General features: G+C 50.1%; 1 protein-coding gene across 1 annotated transcript; it reads left to right on the forward strand.

Moving 5' to 3' along the window:
- Nucleotides 1–7,385: 7,385 nt before the first annotated feature.
- On the forward strand, nt 7,386–7,950 carry EI90DRAFT_2936774 (uncharacterized protein; the record flags this gene model as incomplete). The annotated part of the gene is made up of 2 exons (XM_039055165.1): nt 7,386–7,474; nt 7,521–7,950. Coding segments are annotated over 2 exons (519 nt in total), but the record flags the coding sequence as incomplete, so codon positions are not given.
- Between the last annotated feature and the right edge of the window lie 5,693 nt (nt 7,951–13,643).

Genomic DNA, 13,643 nt, shown 5'->3' on the forward strand with positions numbered 1-13,643 from the left:
GGGCTGCGGGAAAAGGTTGTTGAATGCTCGATTAGGAGGGATACTATTTCCATCATTCATTTTATTGTTTCTGATATTGTTTTCATTGCTTTTATTTGTATTTCCTTTCCATCACTTTCTTTGCTATTCTGTGTCGCCATAGAGGTGTATTTCTATTCTTCCCCTTTGCCCTGCAATTCCTCACTTATAGTGCACATTTTCATGTATGGTACAGAGGACTCCCCCGATGAGAAGGGACACCCCCACCAAGTAACAAGTTGTTTGATAAGTTTAGTGATGCCAGAGGGCAACGTATGAGTTTATACAGTGTCTCTGACTTCTGACGACTGTCCAAGAAGGACCAGCAGTGAGTACTGATTTAGTGAGATTTTGTTGATTGTTTTCTAGCACCCGGACCACAGCACAGTATCGGCACTGTTGCCATTACCCTTCCTTTCCCCCCTTCCGACCCGATTCAGACTCTACCCCCAGGTCCCTACTCTCTTGCCTGGGCAGCCTTCTTGCCTGGTTACAGTGTCTGGCATCGGGGTGCCCATGCGGGGTGCTCGGTGTCAGGGTCCATCCCTCATCCAGAGGGGACATAGCAAGGAGGTCTGGGAGTGGCACTGGAGAGTCTTCTCCAGCAACTAATTCCTCAAAGTTGCTAAGGGGACTTGCCCTGGGCTTCACAGGGAATGAGTTGAGAAGAAGGGTGACCTTCTCAACCCCCTCTGAGGCTGCTACAAAAGGGACCCTGAGAACTATGCAGTTGTCGGGTCTTTCCCGAGTTTCTGTATTAGGTACTGTGGGAAGATTCTGGGTGAGCTGCTTGCCCAGAACATTCCCATGGGTTCACATACCTGTACCGTTGTGGAACAGGGGAGGAAAAATGAGGGAAAATGGGGGGAGGGTGGTTAGGAGGGGGAAAGGGGTGTCTGTCATGACCGACAAATCCCGGGGCTCCGTCAGTGGCGAATCGATGCCGATAGGCGAATCCGCCGACCCGAAACCCAATCTAACCAGCCCCCAATCCGGTGTCTGGCCCCCTGCCCTATCAACCATGCACTGCATCCAGACCTCCACCCGCATCCGGACTTCTGCCCGCATCTGTACCTCTGCCCACCTCCACACCCTCTGGACCTCTGCCACTCCTGGTTGCCCTCCACACCCTGTGGTCAGGCCAACACTCCCCTCTGACCTTGCTGGCCATCATGCTGCCCTTGTTTGTGACAGCACTGACGGACCACCCTGTTGCGGACTTGTCAGCACTGCGCTGATTTCCATGTCCCTTCGCGGACTTGTGTCGGCACCGCACCGACCCCGCTTATTTGCGGACTTGTATCGGCGCCGCGCGCTGACCTCCGCTTTTCTCTGGCCATCTTGTCACTCGGCAGCATACCATTCATTCCTTGCCGAGTGCCTATATTGTTCATCCATTCATTCGCTTAGCTTGCCAATATTGGCACTTGATCCATGTGCTGATGCACTTCTTATTACCTGTCAATATTGGCACTTGATCCGCTTTTGTTTAGTTCATTGCCTCCCATTTCCCGGGCTCTTGTCCTTCATTCAGTTTGACAATCCCCGCTTATTTCCGCGCCGGACCGCGCCGGACTGACCAGTCCTTCTGTGTTTCCCTCCTGCCTATTTATATCCTGTAAATACTTTCGGGGACCTTAGTCTGAAATCAACTAGAGTACCCCCCCTGTCTGGTCTGAGTCTCTCCTTCTGCAAAGGGGGCTTTCCCCCCCCTGAGTCCGTGCTCGCGGAGTCCGTGCTCCTCCTACAGGTCCGCTCCGCCTGCAAGTCTTGTTTGAAACCTGCTGTAAGTGTCAGTCCGTAAATACGGGATCTCCCCCAAACGTCAAGCTCAGGGCACAGCGCTCCACCTGAGTCGCTGAGGCCGCGATCCCACTCTGCTAACCTTGAACAGCGCTTCCGGACGCGCCGCATATTTCCGCCCGCATATCCGCGTGCGTGCTCCAACAGACCTCTGCATCACCTCCGACCCCGACTCCGACAGAACCCAGCCCGTCTTTGACAGTGTCTGAGGGTGTGTGGGGTCGAGGGCTGTGCCCTGACACTCGGTGTTGGACATGTCTGTGCTACAGGTGTAGGAGAAAAGGAGAGGTCGTCCATATAAAGATAGAGAAGAAGGGAAGAAAGAGAGAAAGAAAGGGGAGAAGGAGAAGGAGAGGGCGGCAGCACGGTGCAGCGTGGCATGCCCTGACATCACCCCCCCTTAAGCCACTTCGCCTTGAAGTGGCTAGGGGGTTTTCTCGTTCTCTCCCAGGGGCATCCAGGTGCACTCTGTAGAATCCCTCGATCTGGTCGCATGCATTGGCCAGGTTGTCAAGGGGGAGCCATTCATTCTCGGAGTTTGGCCAGCCTGTGAATTTCACCAAATACCAGGGCTTTCTGTGGCACCAGCAGGAGTTGAGGACCTTCTCGACTTCATACTCTTCCCCCCCCCATCTATGATTTCAGGGCTTGGGCAGGGGTTGGCAGGTGATTCGGTGATCCCATCTGGGCAGTAGGGTCGGATGTTTGTTACTGACACCACTGGGTGGACTCCCTTTTGCCATGCTGTAAGTTGGAGTTTGATGGCAGTGGGGGATACAACCTTGAGAATTTTAAAGGGGCCCATCCATTTGTGATCTAGCTTCTTGGTCAGGTGGTCTGTGGTGTAGTTCTGGGTACTGAGCCAGACTTGATCACCTTCCTTGTACTCAGGTGCTACTTCTCGATTCTGGTCATAGTAGCAGGCCATCTCCTCCGCTGCATGCTCTAGTGCCACTTTCACCTCCGCTTGCATTTTCATCATTCTTGAGGTGAATGCATCTGCAGCCTCGACTTCTGACATTGTTATGGAAATGGGAAATTCCCATTTTTAGCCTCTTATGGCCTCTGTACAGTATATTATCACGTGACATGTATATAATAAGAACTTAACAAACAACAATCACCAAAATCCACACTTTGTTAATGTCATTGTAAAGACAACTGTTAAACCTCTGTTACATTAACTGTAACACTATTTTTGATGTCACAGCCACTCCCTGCACCCGGACGCTATAGAAATGGGCCAATTAGGCCCCATTTTTATAACAGACATGCATGTAGGTTCCATCCCCATTCTGGGGTGCTGGCCGGTGTCGAGCTCAAAGGGGGTGCAGCAGGTGGATGCGTGGACATGGTTGTTGTGGGAGAACTCTGCCCAGTCATCTTGGCAGTGGTTGACAAACACTCGGAGGTAGGCTTCTATCTCTTGGTTCACCTGCTCTGTCTGTCCATCTGTCTGCAGGTGATAGGGTGCCAAGGGGGTCGCTTGACCGCTAGCAGGGCTGCCAGCTCTTTGGAGAACTGGGAGACAAAGGCGCTTCCTCTGTCACTGAGAATTTCCTTGGGGAGGCCATGATGCTTCCAGACATGTTTGAGGAGTTGGGCAATTCCTGCTGAGTCTACCGTCGTGACTGTGGGGATTGTGTGGATGCACTTGGAAAGATGATCCACCACAACCAGGATGGCATTGTAACCTTTTTGACTCAGGGAGCTCTCTGATCATATCTACAGAGATCACCTGCCAGTGGCAGGTTGTAAGGGGTTGGTGTAGGTTCCAACCCCACATCAGCAAACCTGGATGCGGAGGCCTGAGAGCTCATAGAGCTCATAGAGCTCTCAGAGCTCTCAGAGCTTCAGTACTTTGAAATTGCAGGTCCCCTTCTCTGAGAGCTCCGAAAAGTAGTCAAAGCTCTGAGAGCTCATAGAGCTATATTTGCACACAGGGGACTATTATCTATATGAGCTCCCTGAGTGTTTAATTTACCCGATATTAAAATTTAAAAGCATTGACTATGGCATCATGTGACTAGCCATAGCCAAGTCCCTACCATACAAGGGACTGAACAAACTCAGCTTCACTTTCAGCACCAATGCGGCACCAGACACCAAGGGTATGTAGCCCAATCAATATATAAGCCAAATTTAGGGATATAAATGCAGTTAATCTGAAATTACTTAGGGAAAATGCGGGAAAATGAGTGGGAAAATGAGTGGGGGGGAAATGGGGGGGAAATGGGGGGGAAATGGGGGGGAAATTGAGGGGGGGAATGGGGGGGAATTGGGGGGGGATGAGGGAGAAAATGAGGGGAAAATTAAAGGGGGAAATGGGGGGAAAATGAGTGGGGGGAAAATGAGTGGGGGGAAAATGAGTGGGGGGAAAATGAGGGGGGAAATGAGGGGAAAATGGAGGGGGGGAATGGGGTGACATTTGGAGGGGGAAATGAGGAGGGAATGAGGGGGGAATGAGGGGGGAATGAGGGGGAAAATGAGGGAGGAAATGGAGGGGGGAAATGGGGGGGGAATGAGGGGAAATTTGAAGCGGGAAATTTGGAGGGGAGAATGGGGGGAATGGGGGGAAAATTGAGGAGGGAATTGAGGGGAAAATTGAGGGGGAATGGGGGGGGGAATGAGGGGAAATTTGGAGGGGGGAATGGGGGAGAAATGGGGGGGAAATTGAGGGGCGAATGAGGGGGAAATTGAGGTGGGAATTGGGGGGGGAATGAGGGGGAATTTGAAGGGGGAAATTGGGAGGGGGGAATGGGGGGGGAATGGGGGGGAAATCGAAGGGGGGGATGGGGGAAATTGAGGGGGGGGGATGAAGGGGAAAATGGGAGGAAAATGAGGGGGAACTGGGGGGTTTCTAAAAACTTGAAAAAAAGTCAGGGAAAATTAAGGAAAATTCAGAAAATGGGGGACTTTCTAAAAAAGGAGAATGTCCAAAAAATCAGGGGAAAAATCAGAAATTTTGGGATAAGTTAGGGAGAGATATTTCAGGAAATTAGGAATAATTGGAAAAAAAAAATTAATTCACTTTTTTGATAATTCAATGTGCATTGGAAAGTGCCAAAGTGGGGCAATGTAGCAATGTATGTTTCAGTGTTAGAAAAGTCTCCCACCATGTTTTGGTGAGTGTCAGGGCACAGCCCTCACTATTCCACAATCCTGCATGCATGCAGACCCATGGGAAAGTTCTGGGCAAGTTACTCACCCAGAAACCATCACAGCCACAACTGTGGGAACTTTCTGGGTGAGCAGCTCGTTCCCACGGGGGGTGCCATTTATGGAAAGTCAACAAAGAGCTGAAAACTGTATAGTTCCTGGCTCCCATTTGTAGAGGAGGTTGAGAAGGTTTAGCCCCCTCAGTGAGTTTGAGGATCTCGGACTGGGACTAGATACCCCAGCGACTAGGAGGATCCCCCTGGGCCCGTCACAGAACAAGGGCTGGGCCCTGACAGTGAGCCAAATAACCATGGCTTTTTGACCATGGGAAATTTGGTGTCAAAGGCTTGGATGATATCTGAAGAATACATCAGCTTTTTGTTTGCTTTATTGGGTGGTATTTTCAATTTACTTCATTTGGAACACTTTGTTAAAATTGATTTATACTCTACATAACATGCATGGTTACATTGCCACACTTTGGTGCTTTCCAATTCACATAGAATCATCAAAATTGGTTGAGTTTTGAGGATGAAAGATAAAGTGCAAATTTTTGAATTTCAGAGTTTTCCTCATATTTTGTAATTAGCAATAAACAAATAAGGTGCTGATTTTAGTAAACACAAAAGGTATATGAGCTCTATGAGCCCACTGAGTTCATAGAGCTCATAGAGCTCATAGAGCTTTCAGAGCAATGACAATGGCCATTTTACACACATATATATCCATATTATCTTTGCACTACTGGTGCCAAAATAACTAAGCAGAGTTCATGGAGATATGAAGACCATCCATGATTTAAAAACAAAAAGCTCTATGAGCTCTATGAGCTCACTGAGCTCATAGAGCTCATAGAGTGTTTCAAGTAATGATGCTGGCCATTTAATATGCATTTCCAAAAATGTATATACATATTATCTTTGCACTTCTGCATCCTTAGGAGAATAAAATCATTCAAACATTTAATTTTCTCCACCCAATGTGTAGAGGGTGCACAACAAAAAGACTCAATTTGCTCACAGAGCTCTGAGAGCTCTGAGAGCTCCAAGAGCTCCCTACCAAGTTTGCTGATGTATGGTATGGTCCAGCAGAAACTTGGACATGATGGGCTGGATTATTGTCTCAAGCATTCTTGTCCTGCCTGCCATCATAAAGTGAGTGCAATCATCAGAGGGCTGTTTCATCCTAATAGTATTTGTGCTCCAGATTGAGAATGAGCCAGAACTTCCTGTTCAGTTTATCATGACTGGTGATGGGAACACATTGCTCTCACAACTTCATCATCACTTCGAGGGGGACACCTGCACATTTGTCAGTGATTACTACATCACTTGAGAAGATGTTGATTGGTTTGCTAGTGTCCAGAAACATTCATGACAAGAAACATCAAGCCAGGTAGATATTTCTTTTGCATTTTGTGTATTCTACAACAGCACTCAACCTTTATCCTACATGTTAGATACAGCAGATTCAGATGACTCTGGAATGGAATTTGAGACTTAGTGTGGAAGGACCTCGGCCTCAGCAACTCATGCAGAGTGCTGTGCCATTGCTGGTTGTCTGGGGGTCCCTAATTTTGGACCTGGCAGAGGGGAAGTATCAAGTCGATTTCAGACTGAGGTTACAAGTTACTAGGTACATTGTATATAAGGAGGGGTCCAGAATCAAAAGGAGCAAGGGTACTCTGAAAGGAGACAAAGGGAGCTGGAAGGAGGAACAACACCAAGGGTCAAGGGTTTGACTCAATGGTGTTTCCCAAAGGAGGAGTGAAGGGCCAAGGCCCAAGGAGGAAGGAAGGAGGATGGGAGTGGGGAATGGCTAGCTGACTGAATAGAAAGGAAGCAGCAGCCCAAATAGGAATGAGGGAGAATAGCAGAATTGAATGGAGCAATGCAATAGTTGCAAGGTCCGAAGTAAGTCTGGAAAGTCTGAACTTGGAAGTTAAACTCCAGAATATTGGCAAAGGTAAATAAATGGAATGGGCTAACCAATACAATGGGTATAAGCAGAGGTGGGGTCAAAGTCCAAGGTTGGAGCTAAGACCGGAGGTTCCGGAGACAGAGATGCGAATGGGATTCTGGAGCAGAGGTCCGGAGTTGGGAGCATAGGTGTTGCATGCTTGTCTGGAAGGTGTCGAGGTTGAGGTTGGACCTGGAATGTTCCGGAGTTGGACCAAAGGTGGTGTTGGAGCTGGAGGTGGGATAACCTCTTGGGAGTCGGCAAGGAGAAGGTGACGGAAGGGAAGTAGGGCTCTGGAGTCAGTTTCAGAGTTCCAGGAGCCCAGAGTGGAGGTTGGGATTGTATGGATATGACACTACAGATGAAGAGGACCCATCGATATCGGATGCCTGCTTGGCTTGGAAGAATGCCTGACCAATGCCATCAAAGTCAAAGTCTGGATCACTGGGGTTATGGATGAAACTGGTATCTTTTCAGTTGTCTGTTGGCATGGAATTGTTCAGTTCCTCATCAATATGGTTCAAAGTGGAGAGCTGTGAGCCACTACTTGTGATACTTGCATCTAACTAACATTGTCATAGAACAAAATATCCATTGGCTTCCGTCAAGAAGCTCATACATACATTTGGCAAGAACATTCTGTTTGCCTATGATGTTGGGTGTACGTTCTCGGCAACCTTGTTGAAGTCATCAGTTGGGGATTTGGCAAGAGAAGCCAATTTCAGGTGTTGTACTGGCTCTTTTCATGGCACTGCTCATGAAAGGTCTTGCCAGCTGGAATACATTATTGGCTTACAGAAAGGTGCAGGCATAGAGGATGGCGAAGGGAACAAACGAGTCTACTCAGAGAGCAATGCCCTTGCACCCGTGGTTTGCCATGCATCACCCTATTACCGCCACCTTCATATCCACATCCATTTCTCCAAATGGGACGAAATCAAATATGAAAAACTAGGTGGGTCTTCTTATTGCGCTTCTATCCTAATCACCATGGATGGTATTGTACTTTGATAGGTGATTTCCTGTTGAGCAATTTCAAGTCTGCCAGGGAAATCATCAGCAACAGCAACGAAGTTCTGGAGGCCACAAAACAGTTATTCCCTGACTTTGACCCTGACCAAGACTGCCCCTGTTGGTTATCTGAGGAACATGACTATATTTTGTCACTCTGATCTCAACCTGCAGACAATGAAAGAGGGCTCATGGCTCTCTATCCGACTAAGCTCATGGGGCCAAACTCTCCCTAAACCTCTACTTTCTCTCTTAACTTCACTATGCTCTCAATCCTTAAACTCCGTGGTGGGTTCTCCAGGATTCTGCAAGGTCTGGGCTCAACAAATCCACTACCCACTCGTTGCAGGCTAGATTGTTTCCCTTATTCCTACTGTTGGATTCCACTCACTCACACCCACTCTAGCACGACCTAGCACCTTAGAGAAATTGGGGGAGGGGAGATTGTCATGGCCGTGCATTCCGGCCCATTAGCCGCCCGTCCCGACACCACCCGAGCCCATTCCCACTGTGCGAGTGCAAGCACGAGCCCCGACCCTCATCCCTATTCTCCTTGAGGACTCCCCGCTCACTCCCCACTTGCCCATGGTTCCCCAATGCTAGGCCGACTCCCCTGCTGCCACACCAACCTCCCCACCCTGAGTCCACTTCCGGCACCATGCCCAGCATGACTCCTCTACCCCGCCCACTTGGCCCCTACAAGGCCGCTACCATTCCCGTGCCTGACTCCGGCCCAACTCCGAGTCCAGTGCTGCTATGATACCATCGCCGCTATCGCAGACCTACGCTCCTTCCTTTATTTATTTGTTATTGTTTGTTTTGACCCTTGGTCATTGCCAGCCACTGTGCGGCCAACCCCGCTCCTTGTTCCCTTTTGCTTCCGGACCCTTCGGCCTTCGGCCCGGGTCTGCTTCAATTCATTCTACCTTCATATATATATCCTGTATACTATGGGGGTGGGCAACTGAAGGTTGCCCATGGGACACTTACATAAGCACTTTCCGTTCAAATGATGGGATGCAACTTGTTGCTCCTCTACCTCATTCCACAGTGCATATGCTGGGGATTTGTCAGAGATGGGCTGGGTTCTGTCGGAGTCGGGGTCGGAGGTGATGCAGAGGTCTGTTGGAGCACGCACACGTGGATATGCAGGCGGAAATATGCGGCACATCCAGAAGCGCTGTTCAAGGTTAGCAGAGTGGGATCGCAGCCTCAGCGACTCAAGTGGAGCGCTGTGCCCTGAGCTTGATGTCTGGGGGAGATCCCTTATTTACGACTCACAATTACAGTGGACTTCAAACAAGACTTGCAGGCAGAGCAGGCCCATAGGAGGAGCACAGACTCAGAAGGGGGGAAGCCCCTTTACAGAAGGAGGGACTCAGACCAGACAGGGGGGGTACTCTAGTTGATTTCAGACTAAGGTATTTACAAGGTATATAAATAGGCAAGAGGGAATATAGAAAGGCCGGTCAGTCCGGCACGGTCCAGCACGGAGATAAGCAGGGATTGTCAAACTAAATAAAGGACAAGAGCCCGGGAACTGGAAGTGAGGAACAGATCAATAAACAATAAGTGGCAAGGGTTATTGATGAATAACTGAATGAGATCAATAACCTAGTGCCAATAAAGAGGGGATCAAATGCCGATATTGGCAGGGAAGCAAACAATAAATGGCACTCGGCAAGGAATGAATGATAAGCTGCCAAGTGACTAATGGCCAGAGGAAAAGCGGAGGTCAGTGCGCAGCACTGATACAAGTCCGCAAATCAGGATGCGGGGTCGGTGCAATGCCGACACAAGTCCACAAAGGGATGTGGGAATCAGCATGGTGCTGACAAGTCCGCAACAGAGGGTGGTCCATCAGCACTGTCACAAAAGGACAGCATGATGGCCAGCAAGATACAGAGGGGAGTGTTGACCTGACCAGAGGTGTCAAGGACAACCAGAAATGGACAGAGGTTGCGGAAGGTGCGGAAGCGGTGCATGGCTGTGACCACATAGTGGAGTGGTGGGTGTGGTTTAGATGGAGACAAGGTGAGAGGAGACCAAGTCTCACTTGATAGTACAGACATCGGGTTGGGGCTGGTAAGGATGGGTTTGGGTCGGTGGATTCACCTATCGGCATTGGTTCGCCGCTGATGGAGCCCCGGGATTTGTCGGTCGTGACAGGATTGTGCAGTGACCTGCATGAGAGAAGCATGTATAGTGTATTTTGAGCCTATAATTAAATTATTTTGATGCATTATTTGTTGAGATCGTGAGTATGAAACTATGTGGTTACTGATGAAGCAGAAGACAGCTGATCTGCATATCGATTGACTATTTGTTTAAGATGGGCCTTCCTTGGGCCAGATTTGAGGCTTCGGGCCTTTGTCCAGGGCAATATGAGTTCGTCTTCACCCAAGCTATGGTGTTTGTTAATCTGAAGTATGACCTGCTCCCCATTCAACTTCCCGACTTCCAACAGGTCCAGTATTAGTCGGGTATCTTCCAGCTCTCTTGTAATTTTGTCGCATTTCATCCTCTTGGTTTCCTCTTGTTTCTGGTGGTCTTCTGCTTCCTTCACTGCAGCACTGACTAGAGTCTCCCTCCATGCTGCTTCCTGGCCCATCTGATCTAGTTCTCTGGCATGCTTCCTAATCCACTGAAAGTGCTCTTCTCCAAACTTCTCCCTAATGAAAGCTTTGGTGTTGTTTTTATGGTATAACATCATTGCATTGAACCGGTGTTGGCCGAGGGATGCAAAATCACGTGCCCACACTCTCCAAGTACCTGTCACGACCTGGCAACTCCCACGGTCAGGTGATCACTCCCCACACCTTCTCCCTCCTCCACTTCGACCCTGTCAACTCCGCCACCTGCCTGACACCACCTGAACAAGCCCGTCACCTTTCCCCATCACTGCTCCCTGTTTCCACAGCCCGTCACGGGCCTATAAGTCATTCCTTATCACGCTTACTTTTCTTGACAGCCATGCATGGCTGTCCTTCTCCCACACTCTTTGTTTGTTTTCGTTCCTTCTTAAGCCCGCCCGCAATCTCTGTGAGATCTGGTGACTTAATTCTATTCATTCTGTTATACTTAAATACCGCTTGTATACTACCTCATACTTTAGTTCGAAAATCAACTAGGGTTATCCCCACACTCTCTGTCCGACTCAGTCGCACCCTCTGCCTTCTGAAATATCGGGGCCGCGTCAAGTATGAGGCGCAACGCTCACACACGAGTCGTTGAAGCCGAAACCCCGTTTTGCTGCGATTGTCACCCCTGCCCTTAACGGGCTGTTACGCCGGAGCAGCGGACCTTAATGGTCGCCGATGGCGAGCCACGGTAATGTTTCCCATGCCCTGACAGTATTTTCAAACTCCCCTCGCTCTTGACATTAAACAATGTCTCGCAAACCCAGAACCCGTTCTCAGACCTGCCAACCAGTGGCTGGTACTTCCGCATCACCATATAAGCAGTACACCTCACACGTATTATTTGATAGGGAAGAGTCAGATGAACCGTTATTCGAGAGCTTCACAGCAGACCGGGCAGACTTACGGTCCTCAATGCCGGTGAAACACTGTCGATACCGCTGGCAACGAACGCTGAGCAAAGTTGACAGCGATTCACCTGGTAATGAGGCCGAGTCAACGGCCCAGATACCAATCGAGCCATTGCCAGAACCCGAACCAGAGCCCGAGCCAGCACCACAAGAGGAGCTACCCACCGATCCGCCGGTTACGGTCGATGAGATCGAAGAGATCAATATTGACCAAGCAGAGCAAGCCCTGCCAAAGGGACGTATGGCCTTCATACTCACCAAGGCAATCAGCGACCTTGCTCGAACCACTTGTGACATCCGCCAGATGATTCCGCTGCCGGCACCACCCCCAGCTCCTCCACTGCTGCCTCGACCTGAACCGGCCCGTAAGAAGGTCTGTGAACCCGAACCATTCGATGGCTCTGACCGCAACAAACTCTGTATGTTCTTCGTCCAATGTGAAGTAAACTTTATGACCCGCGCCCGAGCCTTCCCAACCGAGGCTGACAAAGTCCTATTCACCATCTCGTACTTGAAGGGGGCAGCACTGGACTGGTTTGAGCCCGATATCCTTCACGGCCACCGGCCCGGTCGAGAACCACGGTGGATGAATGACTGGACCAGGTTTGTGGGAGAACTCGAACGTAACTTCGGCCCGTGCGACCCCATCGGCGAAGCTGAAGAGCGTTTGTTCAACCTAACAATGAAGGATGGACAGACCATCAGGAAGTATGTCACCGAGTTCAACCGCTATGCAGGTAAGTTGGACAACTGGGGTGAAGGAGCCCTCCGCGCCCTGTTCTACCGCGGCCTGCCTGATCGTATCAAAGATGAAATCACTCGGTTTGGTAAGCCAACGTCGTTATACGACCTATGGGACCTCGCCGATGAAATCAATACATGCTACTGGGAACGAAAGACCCAGACTGATCGGCGTAATAAACCCACCTCCAACACCTACGATAAAGGCTCCCAGAAACCACACCCTGCCAAATCCCACCGATCTGCTGCGCCCTCCTCCGCCACACCATCCATGTCCACCACCAATAAACCAAAGGACAAGCACCCCGACGGTAAGCCTAAATCTGACCTCACTGCAAAACTCAGGAAAGATGGCAGGCTGACCAAGGAAGAGCATCAATGGCGCTTCGACAATAACTTGTGCATGTTCTGCGGTAAGTCGGGACACGTAGCTAAAGAGTGCTACAAGGCCGGATCAAGTGCGGCCAAGGCCAGAGCGGCCAAAGTCGCCACCCCAGAACCGGCCACGACACCAGAGCCGGAGTCAGACTCATCATCTGATGCAAAAAACTAACCGGCAACCCTCCGGACGCTGCACGATCGGAGGGTTGTACTCAATCCCTTCATGCAAAGAGGGAGGTACGCTTAAACACGTCCACCCTATCGGACCCCAATTCTCTCTCCTTCTCTGTTTCTTTCGGTTCCTGTGATGGTCGATTTCCCGCTTCAAGGGGGAATGCCCCTGGCTCTCCTTTGTCTCCCAATTCTGGGGCCTCTGTCCCCCGTTCAAAAATGTTTCCCGCTAATGGACCACCCTCATTTTCTCCTACCAACTGTGATCCCTCTTTTGTTTTTCCCGCTCTAATTGATTCAGGTTCTTCCGATTGTTTTATTGATACTAAGCTTGTTAATAAACACAATTTACAGACCTACTCCGTACCCACAATGCAGCTCCGCTTGTTCGACGGCACGACAAATCACATGATAACGCGCGCCGTCGATCTCCCCATCCACTTTGCTACCAGCGATGTTACCCCGACAACATTCTATGTCACCCCGTTGGATGGCTCTTGTGCTATCGTCCTGGGACACAACTGGCTCGCCCGCTACAATCCGTTGATTGATTGGGCAAAGAGCAGTATATCTTTCCAGATGTCTGAACAACCCAGGCCAACCCCCCAGAGCTCTCCTGTAACCCTGCCGAGTGTAGTCCCTCCAGCAGACACACCGGTCCCCGCCGCCAACACGCCGTGTAACCCCGACTGCCAGGCCCCTTCCATCGAGTTTGTTAGCCCAGCGGCGTTTGCCCAGGCCGCAAAACTCGACGGCTCCATAACTTTCAGCCTGAGCATCCCGTCTCGAGCAAGCGAGCTGCGCGCAACCGCGACCTCTGAGCCTGCCGACCTCGACGCCATACCAAAGG

The sequence above is a fragment of the Cantharellus anzutake genome (genome assembly GCF_015039405.1).
Source record: "Cantharellus anzutake strain C23 chromosome Unknown EI90scaffold_70, whole genome shotgun sequence".
NCBI lineage: Eukaryota > Fungi > Basidiomycota > Agaricomycetes > Cantharellales > Hydnaceae > Cantharellus > Cantharellus anzutake.